Source organism: Pelodiscus sinensis, chromosome 2 (assembly GCF_049634645.1).
Source record: "Pelodiscus sinensis isolate JC-2024 chromosome 2, ASM4963464v1, whole genome shotgun sequence".
In the NCBI taxonomy this organism is placed as follows: domain Eukaryota; kingdom Metazoa; phylum Chordata; order Testudines; family Trionychidae; genus Pelodiscus; species Pelodiscus sinensis.
Window position 1 is genome coordinate 173,973,890 of NC_134712.1, and position 15,516 is coordinate 173,989,405.

The 15,516-nt window shown below is 38.2% G+C and overlaps 1 protein-coding gene across 8 annotated transcripts in view; it reads right to left on the minus strand.

Annotated features, from left to right (window-relative positions):
• Nucleotides 1-15,516, minus strand: part of ARPP21 (cAMP regulated phosphoprotein 21) — a 263,033-nt gene that overhangs the window by 91,257 nt on the left and 156,260 nt on the right. For 5 of the 8 annotated variants that reach the window (XM_014574047.3, XM_075921806.1, XM_075921805.1 and 2 more), the window contains 4 exons: nt 13,075-13,183; nt 11,163-11,264; nt 4,458-4,495; nt 2,582-2,641 (listed from right to left, as the gene is read on the minus strand). In XM_014574047.3, the coding sequence (XP_014429533.1) occupies nt 2,582-2,641; nt 4,458-4,495; nt 11,163-11,264; nt 13,075-13,183 (309 nt within the window). The remainder of the gene's footprint in view (nt 1-2,581; nt 2,642-4,457; nt 4,496-11,162; nt 11,265-13,074; nt 13,184-15,516) is intronic. The other 3 variants (XM_014574051.3, XM_006124005.4, XM_006124004.4) reach the window with 3 other exon arrangements.

Consider the following 15,516-nt stretch of genomic DNA (forward strand, 5'->3'; position numbering starts at 1 on the left):
TAAAAATTTAACAAGAAAGAAAACTATATGGGCAAATTGATGCTGAGACATTTTCCTGTTTTGTTTTTTAACAACGGCCCTCTTGTATTTGTCTTTCTGTAGGGGAGAGAGACAGAAATTAAGTACAACTGTGTCCTGATTATCTAAAAATCTCATCATCTGAAAAATGCTGGATTATCCACAATTCCTTTCTGTTCTACAAATGCAGCATTGATTTAGAAACCAACATTAATTACTATGAACTTCTCTTTATCTGAAGACTCTGGAAGCTGCCCATCCCAAAATACTCAGATAAACAAGGTTGCCCTTCATTGAGGGAAGAAGATAATTTATCTATTGCCTGAGACAACAGACTATGGATCTTTCTCTGATGGATCCACTAGTCACAACAGCATTCCTTTCTTAGCTCAGATTTATTCTACCTTACAGACCTGCTGTGTGGGGATGTGTACATAGACCCCAAAGACCTACATGGGCTTGTCAAGTTTTTCATTTAAAACCACTCAAAACACACCTATACATTCCTACACATGCTTTCTAAAGAAATAATAGCCTATATAATACATGCATAGCTACATGGTAAGTCCTATGCTTTCCAAAGCCTTTCCTATTTTTGCATTTTCAGTTTCAGACATCTAGTAGTAGGGGTCTGGTTTTCAGAGCTGCTCAGCACAAGCATCCCGACTGATTTAAACTGGAGCTGTGGGTGGTCACTACTCATAAAAATCAGTCCTTTACTAGATGTCTCAAATTGAGTACTGAAGAAAGCTAGTAGGGTCTTCAATTGACCTGCCATGCTGGCAGGAGTGGAAACTATGAAAATTTGGATTGACTGCTGTTGATTCACTGTGGCATATGAAGCCTGTTAACTTAATTAAAGATATAAAGGAGTGGCTCTCTGGGAAGAGGGAATTTGCATCTGGAACTGAACAATTATAGAAGAAAGCCCTAAATATAAGCACAGCTTGGGGGGAAGAAGCCTAGCCCACTCTTTATTCGGTGTTTCATCTCTTTCAACTGGCAATAAAATAATCACAAGAAATGGGATGGGTTTGGGGGCCAAACCCAAGTGAGTGAGAGAGTTAGTTTGTCAGTAGGGTTGCCAGATACTTTCAGAAAAAATTCTGAACTTGGCAGAAAAAAAAAAAAAAAAAAAAAAAGGACCCACCAGACACAGCAGGGAAAAAAAAATACATTTTGTATATCCGGTATTTTCTTTTTCTTACTGGACAGAAAACGCAATTCCCAGATTGTCCAGGTGAAAACCACACACCTGGCAACACTAACCCCATGCAGGGAAGGGTTGAGGGGACTTCCCTTCCTTCCCCCTCTTGCAAGGGATTCTCCCCCCAGCCTCTCTCTCAGGTGGGCTAGCTAGAGCTACAAGACACTGCTCCTTACTGCAGCCAGCCTATTGCAGAGAAGGAGTTATGGGGCTTGCCAAGATGTGGCCAACCATTCCTCCCTAAATGTACCTCATACAGGGAAGGGGCTGGGGGAGATTCTCTTCCTTCCCACTCCTGAAAGATATCCTCCTCCCCTTCTCCCCTCCCAGTCCTGCATGCCTCCTTAACTGTTAAGGCTCCAGTCTGCCAGAGGCTAGCCAGCCTATTCAGGGAAGGTGTGTGGGAGAGGTGGGGGAGAGAAGCTGACCCTGCTGTGTCTTTCCCTTCATTCAAAAAGGTGCCCTATGCAGGGAAGGGGCTCAGGGGCTTCCCTTCCACTCTAGGAATGGATAACCTCCCCTCTCCTCTCATCCCACACACCTGTTCACTGCAAAAGGAGTTTTGCTGGCAGCCTCTGCAGCCGCCTGAGCTTGGGAAGGAGCTGCAGCCTCTTTTTGACTGCAGGGCTCCAGTCAAAAAGCAACATGGTGCTTGCCTCTCCCACGTGCAGGAGAGGAACCAGAAGTATCTGGCCATATGGCAGGAGAGGCTGGGGGAAGTTTTTAAAGTGGCCCCTCCTCCCAGCCTGGGAGTTCCAGTTGGGAGGCGGGGCCATGATCACCGCTCTGAGCACGTCAGAAGCCTAGCAGGGGTGGGCGGCGGGGAGAGTGGCTGAGATTTGTTCTACAAATTTTTAGCCTGAGTGTTCGGTATTTTTTGGGAGACCATCTGGCAAACCTACAGACATTTTGCATGTCCGGTATTTTATGGTTTTTTTTTTGTTTACTGGACAGAAGACACAATTACCAGATGTTCCGTGTGAAAATCAGACACCTGGCAACCCTATTTGTCAGTCACTTCACAGGCACCGTCAAATTGCTGCTCCTAAAACTCATGAACAGCTTAGAAAATATAGGCCTACAGTTCTGATCCAAAAACCCACGGAAGTTACTTAAAAGACTCCTATTGTATTCAGCATGTGTTAGAGCAGGACTTTCCCAATGCCACAGGTTATTTGGATAAAAAAGGGTTAGAATTCAGCTACCAGCCCTGTGTTCATCATTCCTTTCCATACATACATCACTGATGACTCATTCCTCTCCAGACATACCCCCAGAGACTCTCACCAATTATAGAGAAACTCACACATGAAAGTAAGTTAAAAACAAATCTGTAATAAAGTAAACCATACAAACCTAAATAGCTGTCTTTTCTTATGGGTCTCATTGCATATACTACTGTCTTCCAGTAGCCTGCTGAAAATGAAAAGAAAGATTATGGTAACAGACCTGGGAGCTTTATCCATATATTCAACTTCATGGCTTTTAATGTTGAATCCCGTTTTGCTCCTCATCAACAGCTTCTAATTTTCTATACCAACACATACAGAAATGGAGCTGAAGTCATTTCTATTTTGAGCTCATTGGAGTTACACCCAGGATGATTGTGTCCCATTTTGGTTGTTCTGTGATGCCAAATTGTGCCATAAAATACCTGCCAAATCTTTTATCACTTCCTGTTAATAAGAAAATTACAATACTCCGAAGCAACAAAAAAAAACAAACAAACAAACAAAAAAAAAACACCCAACAACCCCCCCACTGTTCTTTTATAGCTAAGAGGAAAAAAAAACACAAGTATACCTAATAAGATCTTAAACCCCAACTCAACAAAATACTACACATGCTTTATTTTAAGAACATAAATCCCACTGAAGTCACTGCAGCATGAAGAAATGCTCTGATCAGTGGATGAATAGAAATGGTGTGAAGCCCTTGTTTAAGGCCTTGATTCAGTAAAGTATTTAAACACATGATTAACTTTATGTATAGGAGTAGTACCATTGACTTCATTTGCTTTCATTTAAACATTTGTTCAAGTGTCCCCATTGATCAGGAACTTTGGAAACGGAGTTAGAAAAATACAGGGTTTAGAGCAAGGCATTAGAAGTCATTACCTCTTGAAACCTCATTAAATATCAAGAGCCAAACTTTCAGCTGCCTGGCTTCCACTTGAGTATTCACCTCAACTTTTAAAAGTTAACACCTGCACATACTTGAAAAAAAAAAACCCAGCCAAATATCAGAACTGCTCATGTTCACATGCATGTATGTGTGCAATTTGACGAACACACAAGTTGGGGTCAGAGGATGAAGACCATATCCTAAGTGAATTTGATAACACTGAGGATGGATATATGTTGTGCTTCTTTAGGATAAGCATTTATTCCTGCCCCACTCCAACTCTCCTCAATGACAGCCAGTTCTATTACTTGAGATCTCTACAGAAAAATGTTTTGCCAGGACAAACAGTCACAATGAATTTCCTAGCCTGTAGGGCCAAATTCTCCTGTGCAATAAATGGGTACAGCATTACTGATTTAATCAGAGCTCAGTATATTTATGGAAGCTAAGAATATAGCCCTTCCCCTTTGTTATATCTCCATTACATACATACAAGGCTTTTTGTTGTTGTTTAGTGCCAAAAGGTTTGCTATCACAAGATTGCCCACAGCAGGCCATTATGGAGTAATGTCAAATAAGAGCTGTCTCAAATAATAATAGCAACAATTATGGCCCTGGTTTTCAGAAGTGCAGACAGAGCATCCAACAAGTATGTGTGAAGTATATGAAGATGTTCATTACCTCTGAAAATCAGATCCAATAGCAACAACAGAAATATTTCACATTTTTATAAGACTGTTCATCCAATAATTTCAATGCCTTTTACAAAGATTGTTTAATTATTTAAACCCTTTTAGCACCCCATCACAGTGGGTCATTGATAATGGACTGTGACATTGGTGTTTTGCTGATTTAACAATCACTTGTTTAACTTAAAATTCAACAGCTTTGGAAAGTGGCCAGTAACATCTGACAACAGCCTTATATCAACATATACCTGAAGATGACCTAAGTGCAAATTCTATTAAAGAAGAAAAGCCCTGAAATAGTTTGGGTCACAAATTCGAAACCGTTTTATTTGATAAAATAAACTAGGGCTATGCAAAATGAAGAATCTGTAACTAACAGCTACAATATATGGGGTTTTAAAAAAAAATCAATTTTTTACCTGTTTTCCACAAAAAGGTTTTCTTGGGAGCAAACTGACTGAAAAATAAAATAAAACAAAGACGATTGAACCAGACAGCCTAGATATACTCTACTGTTCAATTTCTTACTTAATTTTAAAATCCCGTTCAAGCTCAAGGAAATTTTACTTCATGCATTACTTGCATTTGTAGAAGACAAGATGGGGGGAAAAACATCAAGAATAAGGTCAAACTAGTAAACTAATTCCCATGCATTATAATGTGTTACTTGTAAGGTGTCTCAGTTTTGAAACAAACTCAGACTTCTCAGTATTGAGATCAGAAGATACCACATGTATACAAAGTGCTGATGTTTTGGAGGGAAACAGAAGCAGGAGGTTCCACTAGTCTGCCTACCAGTTAGCAATAAAGTGACAATAACATACAGCTGCAGGGAAAGAGGACAAATAGGAGGAAAGCATGCACAATTGGTACAGTTCTGCAAGGGAGAATGCTGCAATACTTAGAAAATGCTACAGAATTTAGTTTCACAAACACAGAGAAAGCAAGTGCACCTGGTACAGAGAAATAAAACAAAAGCATTGTAAAAAGTCTCTCTTGGGGGGATTCAGATTTTGGCCAAGGTGAGAAAGTAGGAAGAAATAAATCCCACTGCCAAGTATGCAGTTCTTTTAACATTCCTTTATTTTTTTATGTTGAGAAATGAAGCTATGTTCAATTTTCCATGAATAATTCTCTCTCTCTTTTATTTCTTTTCATTTCCCTCCTACTTCATGTTCATTAAACCAAGTGCAAAGTTGTTGTCATTGGATTATCTTTCTATCAGGTACTGACGAAAAGACAGATAGTCTTCCACTGAATTTAAACAAAAGGAAAAAAGAGTGGAGAACAGGGGTGATCAACTCCACTACTTCCATAACAATCAGGCATGACAAATTGTAATGTCATAGGAAGTACATTTATTTAATATGTTCCTATTTTCAACAGTATTGATTCATGACTTGCTGGCTAAAAGCTGAACATATCTGTGTCCACTTTTGGGCGCTCTCAAACATACCCGGCCAAATTCTTTGCTGGTGTAAACTGAAGTTCTCTCTACTGAAGTACTGTGCCAATTTGCACAAGCAAGGAATTTGGCCCACAATTTATAATAATGCCATTATTATAATCCTTCCATTTAGCATTATTGTCAGAGTATATTGGGTCTGGACTGTTTGGTGTCAAAGGTATCCTACTGTTCTTATTTAATCATATAGCTCGAAGAAGGATCCCGTACAGGATCCTAACTAAATAAGTCAGACTAGTAGGATACATTACTAGTGAGCAATGTTCCCTCTAATCTTTTCCATACATGTGCTGATTTTTTTCTCCATCATTGTGCGGAATAATTTTTCACATGCACCGAGGCATATGCAAATGGGCAACAGCACTAAAAACAAAAAACCTAGCTGTAGGTACTCTTTTAATCAGCTGGGTGGCATTTGAATCTGTCCTGAGTGGCCACTCAAACACATGGCTTGCAGGGAACACTGGTGGTGAGTTCTTCTCCCTATAGGCCAAACCCTCAGGATATCAAGGGTAAAATACTGGTCCCATTGAAGTCAATGACAAAACTCAAATAGAATTTAATAGGACCAGGGTTTTAACTCAGGATGAGAGCCTTTTCACTATGGAGCACTGTGTTTCTTTGTATGATTGCTGCAGTCCCTCTTCCCTCATCCTTAAGAGGTCCCTTCCCTAATAACAACAAACTTGTCAAAAAGGTTGCCAAAAAGTACATTGTCTTCTCTCTTTCTCTCTAAAGAAGATGAAAAGCAAAAAAGTCTTCCTGTTCCAACCCTTAACACCGTAGGATTTCCTATCTGCATAGACAGGATGGGCCAAATTTTCCAAAGAGGTCTCGTTTCGTCCTCCAACTGCACACACGTGAGTTTTGTGCGCTATGAGCTTTTGCATTGTCAGTCTGCTAACATATGCACGCAGATGACAACCCAAGCAAAGCTGTACATGCCCATGGAGGCCATGTTTTGAAAAAATGTGCTCAGGAGTGTTGCTACGGTTCATGTCAGACATAAGGATAAATAAGCACTAAGGATTTACATTTTATTAAAAACTTGAGAGACGTCTGTTACCTCTTCAGTATCTTGAAGGGTATCAGTGTAATCTGCATTACAGCCTTATGGACAGATTCAATGATAACTCCGTTCATCTTCCATGCTGCAGAAGCTGGCACTAGGCCATACAATTCCTGGAATATCCATTTTTCAAGGCTGATGTGGGGCTCCATGGCACAGAAGACAGACACATTTTTATTATATTATCCTTATTATTAAAAATAAGAGGGCTTAAAAGCTGTGGGTCGCAATGTAGCTACTACAAGGTCAAGGTTAACTTTCCTTTTTCTGCAGTATCAATAACTCACAATTGAAAGTACCAGCGAAAGCTTAAAGGACCACAGCATAGATTTTAAATCACATTGCTGTCTGCTAAGTGAAATTAAAACAAATCTAGAATAGCAAAATGTTACACAAGATTATTTCCTCACTTCCTAAGGGCCCTGGCAGTTCCCTGCAACTCAAAACTTTCATTCAGGCTCTGTGGGTGCTGGATTAGTTCCAGACAGAAGGACAATATTTTATCCATTCATTTGTAGCCCCTTTTTTAGCAGTTATACAACTTTTTTTTTCTCTCCACTGGGACATACAAATCAGCTCTAACAACTTACTCTTGTCTCTTGTCTTCACTAGGAAAAAAGTAAAGTTTTCACCATGTGTTAGCTAACACGGTAACTAGCACATAGTAATAGCATGTAATAGCATGGACAATGCAGTTGTTTACCTGAACCTGTTAATACCTGTGTAAAAGTACAGCCCCATTGCTCTGACTAGAATTGCAACATGTGCTATGTGGTTATTTTCTTAGTACATATCCAACCTAAGAGAACTTGACCAGTCTCTTTTTTTTCTTTAAACAGTTAAAAGTAGCATAGGTCAATTTACATGTAATACTCGCATCTATACAGGCTGAGAAAACATTTATGTTTTTCAATGAGTATGCCATAGTTAAGAAAAAATAAATTTATGAGTAACTGATGGTGCTTAAGTGACTCTGGCTCATGAGGTTATACATTACATTAACCTAAAGGAATGAAATTCTCCATAATCAATTAGATTGCTATTCATGAAAGTCATCTGCATGCTTAAAAGCCAAACATGGGATTGTACTATTTACCCATTAAGACTGGAATGCTCAACTAAATCTACAATTTTTTGTTTTTCAATGTAAAATCATCTACATGCATGCAAAGATCAGCCGATGGATTTTTAAGCTTTTTGAACAATAATTGGCCAAGATATTAAATGTTAACAGTAATTAAAACCCAATTTGGATTAATAGGCACCCATATTCAGGACCCCATGCAGTCTTGAAATTCTGCTGCACTGCAGTTTTCTGTAGAACCTAACCATCATTGCAGAACAGAAACTAAGCCTTCATTTAAAAAAAATATTTCTAGTCTTGATGGCTTAAAAATAGCCTTGAAAATGTGAACCTAATGTAACCAATGCAATGTTTTACTACTGGCATTCTAGAAGGTTTCTAGAAAGCAGGAAGCTCCTCATCTAGCTCAGTGTGTTGTTGATCATGAAAACTAATAATGGCAATTAATATGGCTACATGTTAATTTTATTACCAGACCTTTTATCAGAAACATCAAATTAATGGTCTTCTCCTACAACTTCAAACTGCCTTTTGTGCTTCCCCAAATGCCAAAAACTTCAACTGTCTGCTACTTCGCTGCTAAAACCTCCAGCTCCTCCAACAACACTGATGATGTAGTTTTGGATGGCCTATACAAAATGTGTGGAATACTGAAATAGTGGGAGGGGAAAAGCATTAATTAAAATGACATTAAAATAGAGGAAATGTCATAAGGAATATTGTACTGATGGCATCACACTGTCATATTTAATTCACTAAAAACTCAAATTTAAAATTAAATTTAAAATGAAGATGTGCATAATTTCTCGTCTGATGCACAGGAGTGTTGCAGAATGAAGAGAATTTCATGCAGCTTTTATGACCAGGCTGCTGCAGGGTAAGAGGGATCATATTAATTACTTATTTTTTCAGTTTGAATAGCAGATAATACATATCTGCAAGATGTGTAGAGCATTAGATTCATTTTTTCCTTTTCAATTTTGATCAACAAGTTTATTCTTGGTCTGAAACCTCACACAAATGGTTTTAACCTGAAACACACAATTACAATTTGGTGTTATAGCAATGATCTTAGGACACCACCAGTTGCATTTGATGTCTGAACTGCATTTTGGACACCCTTGTGTAAGGAAAGAAATGCTCTCTTTGGACATACTGTAATTAGAAGAGATACATTTTAACACGTTTTCTAGCATTCGCCATCAGGCTACTAACGCAAATTTAACTACAGTGGTGTGAACAGTGAATGGTAATAAAGCTCTACAACAGACATGTCACTTCTACACCTCACTTTATCTACAGTTGGGGAGACAATAATGCTTAGATACCTACCTCACATTAATTAGTTGGGAAAACTAATTAATGAAAAATACACAGTGCTATATATAAGTGGCTATATGTGATAGGCAATCAATTGTGACCAATCCTAAAATGGAAAGTAAAGAATATACTACAATGCCTACCACCACATATAAATATTTATACCATGCCAGAGAAGATCTCATCTGTGAGGCATGCTCCACTCTGCAGCACAGGTAAGAAATACTTTGTTATTACTATAGTTATTTGCATCATTAGGATAGCCTGCTGAAAATACAGTAATAGGATTTATTGAGAGCTCACTAATACCTGCAGTAAGTAGAGAGAGAAAGCAAATGAGTGTATATGAGAGAGAGAGGGAGAGATATCTGCATTGCTAACCTTAAAAAAAGGGCACAGTCCTAATCCACTGACATAGCTCCTTTTACAAAGCCATGCTTTTACTCATGATAAAACCGCTTCTTGGCTGACCTGGCAATTCACATCAACCTTCTAGTTAATACCAATTACATTTTTACCACTTGCCTTTGTCTTTCAAACTGAAGGTAAAATGATCTAACCCTTAAACAACACATACAGCAGCACATTTTGGGATGAATTCTTAATAACTCAGAATCTGACCACATCTTTCAAGATCACTGAGGGCCACATTCTCTGCTTCTAGCTGTCCTTATGATGTACAACCCATGTGACTCCTGTAACACCTTTCTCTACCTTGTAATCTTGTTGCCATGTTCCAAATCTATCTCCTCTCTATCCCTGACAGTTATCCATTTTTAATATATGCTCCTTTGTATGAAGTCAAAAACAGTAACTCACGTTCAGCAGACAAACAAGGACACAGCCAGTTCTATAGATTATACTGCAGCTGTACTCATATTAGGTTGCCATACTAAAATGAAAATAAAAATGAAGAGCCAGCTAATATTGGTATTTTTCCTCAGAGTCACAGGAGCAGAGAATACTAGGCAGAATACCTATGCATAACTTTCCTTCCCAAATTGCATTTTATAATCAGTGGTCTACTTCCTAAAGTTATCATACGAGAAATCACAAGTGAAACAATATACACTCACATATTTACATTGTTTTGCCTAAAACAATCGAAGATCTCAAACATTGAGCTTCAAAAAAGTAATCTAAAAGCACCGTGATTCCTTTTGTGACATGTGAACAGCTGTAATTTAAAAGGACACTGTCAAATACAATTTTGCATCGTTTGTTGGTTGGTTGTTTTGCCAGTACGATCTATGCTGACTTTTTATTCTGGACTGTTCATATAGTCCTTGAACTGGTGAAAACTCCATGGAGATGTGACATGAGATAGTGGAAAAAGCAGACATGTTCTCTCAGAGCACACTGTCGGGACTGATCCATACATTCAACTGTGCAATTAAGGGGTAATATAGTGAACCAGAAAATAGGGCATTGGCCGCAGATAGGACCCAATCAATTTACTGTATTTATGGAGAATGGGAATGAAACCATAGAATTTTGGCCTTTGCATGTCTTTACATAGTAATTTTACCTCTTATTTGGTAAACTTTGATACCCCCATTGTCTTCCAACATCTTTGTTTTTGACAGGTAAAAATAAGTTTTCTTCATTAACCTGTATTCCCCATTGCTATTTAGTTGATCAGTTCAGCTGAACATTGAAAGGTCACGTACAAGTAATGGCTTTGTTTTGCTTTTAATATCTTGCTTCCAGAGTTGTTGATCTGACAAAAACAAAAAAACCACAAATACTTCTTGATAGATTGATAGATTGAGCAAGTTTACCCAATGTTACATACATGGCTTAAATTAAGTGAGAGTGTCCATTTAAATCATTGTTCTTCTTCTGGCAAACATTATAAATACTCATTGGAATGAAACCTATACTGCACACAAAAACATTCACAGAAACCAGAAAAGGCCATTTAGACCAACCTGCCTGCCCAGTTTTGGCTGATCTTCCTTCTACCTAACATCTTTTCCATAGTATCGCTCAATCACCTCCTTCTCTAAAAACCAATCTAGGTATCTCTTGAACTCATTTTACACCCTTTGGTTTAATCATCTTTTGCCACTATCTCCAACTAAACCGTGCAGTCTTGCTGCAGTCTCAGTGTCAGAGGGGGGAGGATACTGTCTAACTACTGATACAGATATGGCACCAAAGAGGCAATTAAAACAACTACTCACATCTTGTGCAAATATTCTCTCCCTCACTCTCTGATACTCCTCTTCTCTCTCTTCAATTGATTTACTTCGTCTGTCATCTCTAAATGGATGAATTCTGTTTTGCTGAGCAGAAAAAAAATCAGGAGGGTTATATAAGTTGAGCTGTTAAAAAATTTAGTTTAGAAACTGTCGGCTAAGAGTAGTAAATGTTCCCGTAAAAAATAAACTATGAAAAGGATAGTTTCCAGTTCTGAGGTAGAGTGTGGACCATCATGTTATGCTGAGTATCGGAGGGTCTCAAGTTAGATGCTGCTGGAGTATTCCTAGATCAAATGGCTGAAACAATGTTTCACGCATGACTTTTGTGAGCCTGCAGTCCTGAGTCAAGGCCTCCTCATCCCATGGCTTTTGCTTTTGACTGATCAGGAAAAGGCAACTTTTCTCATCTTTCCTACTGGCTGCAGGGAAGGAGGTATCATAGAATACCTAGCATCAATGTCGTCAATCAAGAGCATAGGGAAACTGAATGGTAGGACTGATGATAAAATACTAAGCTCCCCCCCTAAAAGGTTACATTGTTTACAATGATGATAAATTATGCTTTCCAGAATATTTTGCACAAGAGCCTTAACCCTTTCAAGTTTGAAACCTAGCCCTTAATTCAACTAAGTGGGGAGGAACGAGCCATTTAAAGCCTTTAAATGATCAAAAGTTTAAACAACAACAATTCATGAACATAATGGGAAGAAAAAAAGGCATCCTTCAAGAAACACCTTTGCTTGCAATTAGATTTTAACTACAGCGCTGCTCCCACGTTGTGTTTTGTATATAAGATCACTCTGCCTGCCTTTGGTCTGCTCCCACATCCATTACTCACTAAACCTTTTTCTCAAAGTCAACTGAGATGCAGTGTAGCTGGAAAGCTACTACACACAGCTGAAGGTAAAAGGAAAAAAGAAAAATAGCCTCTAATTAGAAGCAGGAGGCAGAGAGGCATTCAATGGCTTTGAGTGATTCACTGGAATCTATAACAGTAATGATAACCTGAGTGATAAAAAGCACACGCTGTCTTACCTTTAGGTATTTTCTCACAAAAGCAATTCCAGTGTTACAACCCCTTTTGATTTGTTGTTTTGTCACGTACACATTTTGCACTGGATTTAAATTATTTTATGAACACAATGCTTTATTTTTAGAAGTGTTTTTAAAAAATGCTGAATTTCAGTGACGTGCGAACACACACCTCTCTTACACTCCCTTACACATTACATATCAGACAGGTCTAAAATAACATAGTGCTGTGTCACAAGCAACACACGGAAGGGAAAAGTTCTGCCACAATACATGCAAAACAAGCAAATAAGTTACATAGACGATAAAATATGGTTGCAACAAGGGAGGGATGAGCACTAAAAGATCAAACTATTTTTGTGGGTAGGAAGAATTAAAATGTACTTTGAGATAGTTTCAAAATCAACCTGACCTCCCTGAAACATGTTTGAGTGTTTTTTTGCTTCTTTATGGCTATACCAGTTATCTTCGGACTATAGTGATATCCATAGCTGTGTGCATGTACACAACTGCAGGATAAAGCTGTAGGGAGTGGAAAAACTGCCAGAGTCACACAGACATTTGGAAATGCGATGGACAAAGCCTTCCAACAGCTTGGAACCTTTGACATTCCAACCCCCTTTCAACATGCAGCAAGTCCTGTGCCAAGCAAACCATCCATGCAAACCCACACACTGCCACTGCTAAAGCAACCACACTAGGGCTTGATGCTCTTCACTGTATGCCAAAGAGGAGGAGTGGGGTCGGGTGAGGGATAGGAAAAGGAAAGCAGAAGGGAGAGCAACAAAAGAACAACATTAACATCAGTCAGCCCACCTTCGAAACAGAACAAATTTCAGCAACTCTCGAACCGAAAACCAACCTGATTGTCTTCTTTATCAATACTAGAGTTATCTCGCTTCAAGATAAATCGCTTCTGGGATTCTTCACCTTTTTCATCTTTTAAATGTTCAGAAAACCTTTGCTCTGGTCTGCCAGCAAAGTAAAACATATCAATAAAAAAAATCTGCTTCGTTGGGGTTTTTGTTTGTTGTTGTAGGTTTTTTTTTTCTAATCCTCAATGCTCTTTGTTTTTCACAGAGCCACTTAGTGCAAAATTAGTTTACATTTGTTGTGGTTGGGAGAAACTAACTACAGCTGTCTGATGAGGTTCTAATGTAGCTAACTGTTATTGCTATAAATATCTTTTGTTGTTATGTAGGAAGAAATGTGAATTCTAAGTATCAGTCATTAAGATACTCAATCTCATCAACCCCTGTGACTGAAGGACAAGAAAACAAGTCAACATACAAGACGTTAATTTGTTCTTTCAGTTGTCCTGACCTCTAGCTAAGCTTACCCACATGTATGAACAAGGAAAAACTTATAGAAATATTTTAATACATTTTTCCACCCCTAAAAAATCAGGGATGACTTGATAGCATTTTGCTTAAACAAATAATTATCTAGTGGCTCAAACAGGGGAAAATATTTCAGAACAGTCCCACAATATTGATTAGCCAATTGATTTTAAACTCATCCCTTTAAAAAAAATAGCCAAACACCGCAGGCTAAGAGCTTAACATTTCTAGGTTCAGTGGTTAGGAATAACTGCTCTGTATCCTTCTGAACCTTGTATAAAAAGGAAATGCTAAGAAGTGTCCTGGAGCTAACAATTATCAGAACTTATTGCTTTTAGTGACATTGAACTCTTGATGGTATACTTCATCATACATCTGTTCTTACTGTCCTGCTTTTGAGCTGTCTGCCAAGGCTTTGGTATGCCATTAATTGGTTAACAAAACAGCAATACATTTTGTCATGTGATGATGAACTGTTAATTCAACAGAATTACAATTTGGGCATCCAAAACTTATCTAAACAAAGCGTCTCATCTACCCCTCAGTGCTCGTGTGTTACTTCTGGTAACGTTAACAGGAAATTTATGTTTCTCAAGTGAAGAACACAGTGCCTCGCGATCATATACTGTGTAGTGATGCATCGAAACTGTGTACAACATTCCCATTGACATACAATGAGGAAACTGGATACAGAATGTATTTGATCTGGTCTTTAAAAAAAAAAAATCAGTACCGTAAAACAATGCCAAAAAATTCTGCATCCTTCTCCAAACAAAATGTTTTTAATCCAGATGTGCAAATCAATTGTCAGTTTACTGCCATGCTGTTCAAATTAACACTCAGCTGATCATTTTGCACAATGTTGCAATTGTATCAGGGTGAAACATACTACATATCTGTGAGACAATTACAGCCCATTTAAATTACCAAATGTATAGAAAAGGCTATGATAAATACGAAAGTCACAAGGTAGTAACTTTCCTGACATCCTTTTATTTATGAATTTGCATGAATTTTGGAGGGCTCCTATTAATTCTGTTCACAGTCTTCATTTTGTGCAAAGCCTGCAGTTTGGGTCTATAAACCAATGACCTAATTTCCAGAGAGGCTGAGCAACCAATAATTTCACATACAGGCCATCTTCACTGTAAGTCCAAGATACATTCCAAAACACTTGGACTTACAGCAAAAATAACTTAGAGGGGATTTTTTCCTCTTCGCTGACTTCCATTTGAGCAAATGTGGGGAGGAGGTTGCACGATTTAAGAGCAGGGAACGGGAGGACTTATAACTCATCAGTTACTACAAGTAGTCACCAACTTTAGTGCAGGACAGATATATACTGGGGCAACTTATAATAGGGACACCCTGTACTTCAACAGGAATTGTGGATAAACACTGCCATTGGAAACAGGGCCCATAATATAGAAAGTCTCAGGTTCGCTAGATATCCCACTTCGCTCTTTTCTGAAGAGTTATTGAAAGTGAAATGGTGAGTGCTCTCTAGTACAATTTTCTAACAATTTGCAGTGAAAAGACAAAGGCAAACCTACCACTACAAATGGGACATTGTACAGTTTGTTCTGCCTTCATTCCCATTAACAGGTATTATGTTTAAACTGTCAGGAGACTAAGAGACCCTCAAAAAATCTGGTTTTAAATGAGCAAGTGAAGAAGTTCAGAGGTTAAAAACACACACCATCCATAAGTGATAGCACAATTTAAGGACAAACTGATAAAACCATTAGATTTGGACTGGAGGTAAGGTTAGTATAGATCTTATAGCTGTAAATCTAACTTGTGCGTGTTTCAATATGTTGGGTGTATATTGAATAAAAGAAAGAGGGGAAAACAAATGATCTAATTATGTCAAAGTCAAGAAAATAGACGTAAATCCATTTGGTAAATATCCTCTGTAATTACTGCTTTATACAAACAGGTCTTATCTAAGTAGACCCATACTT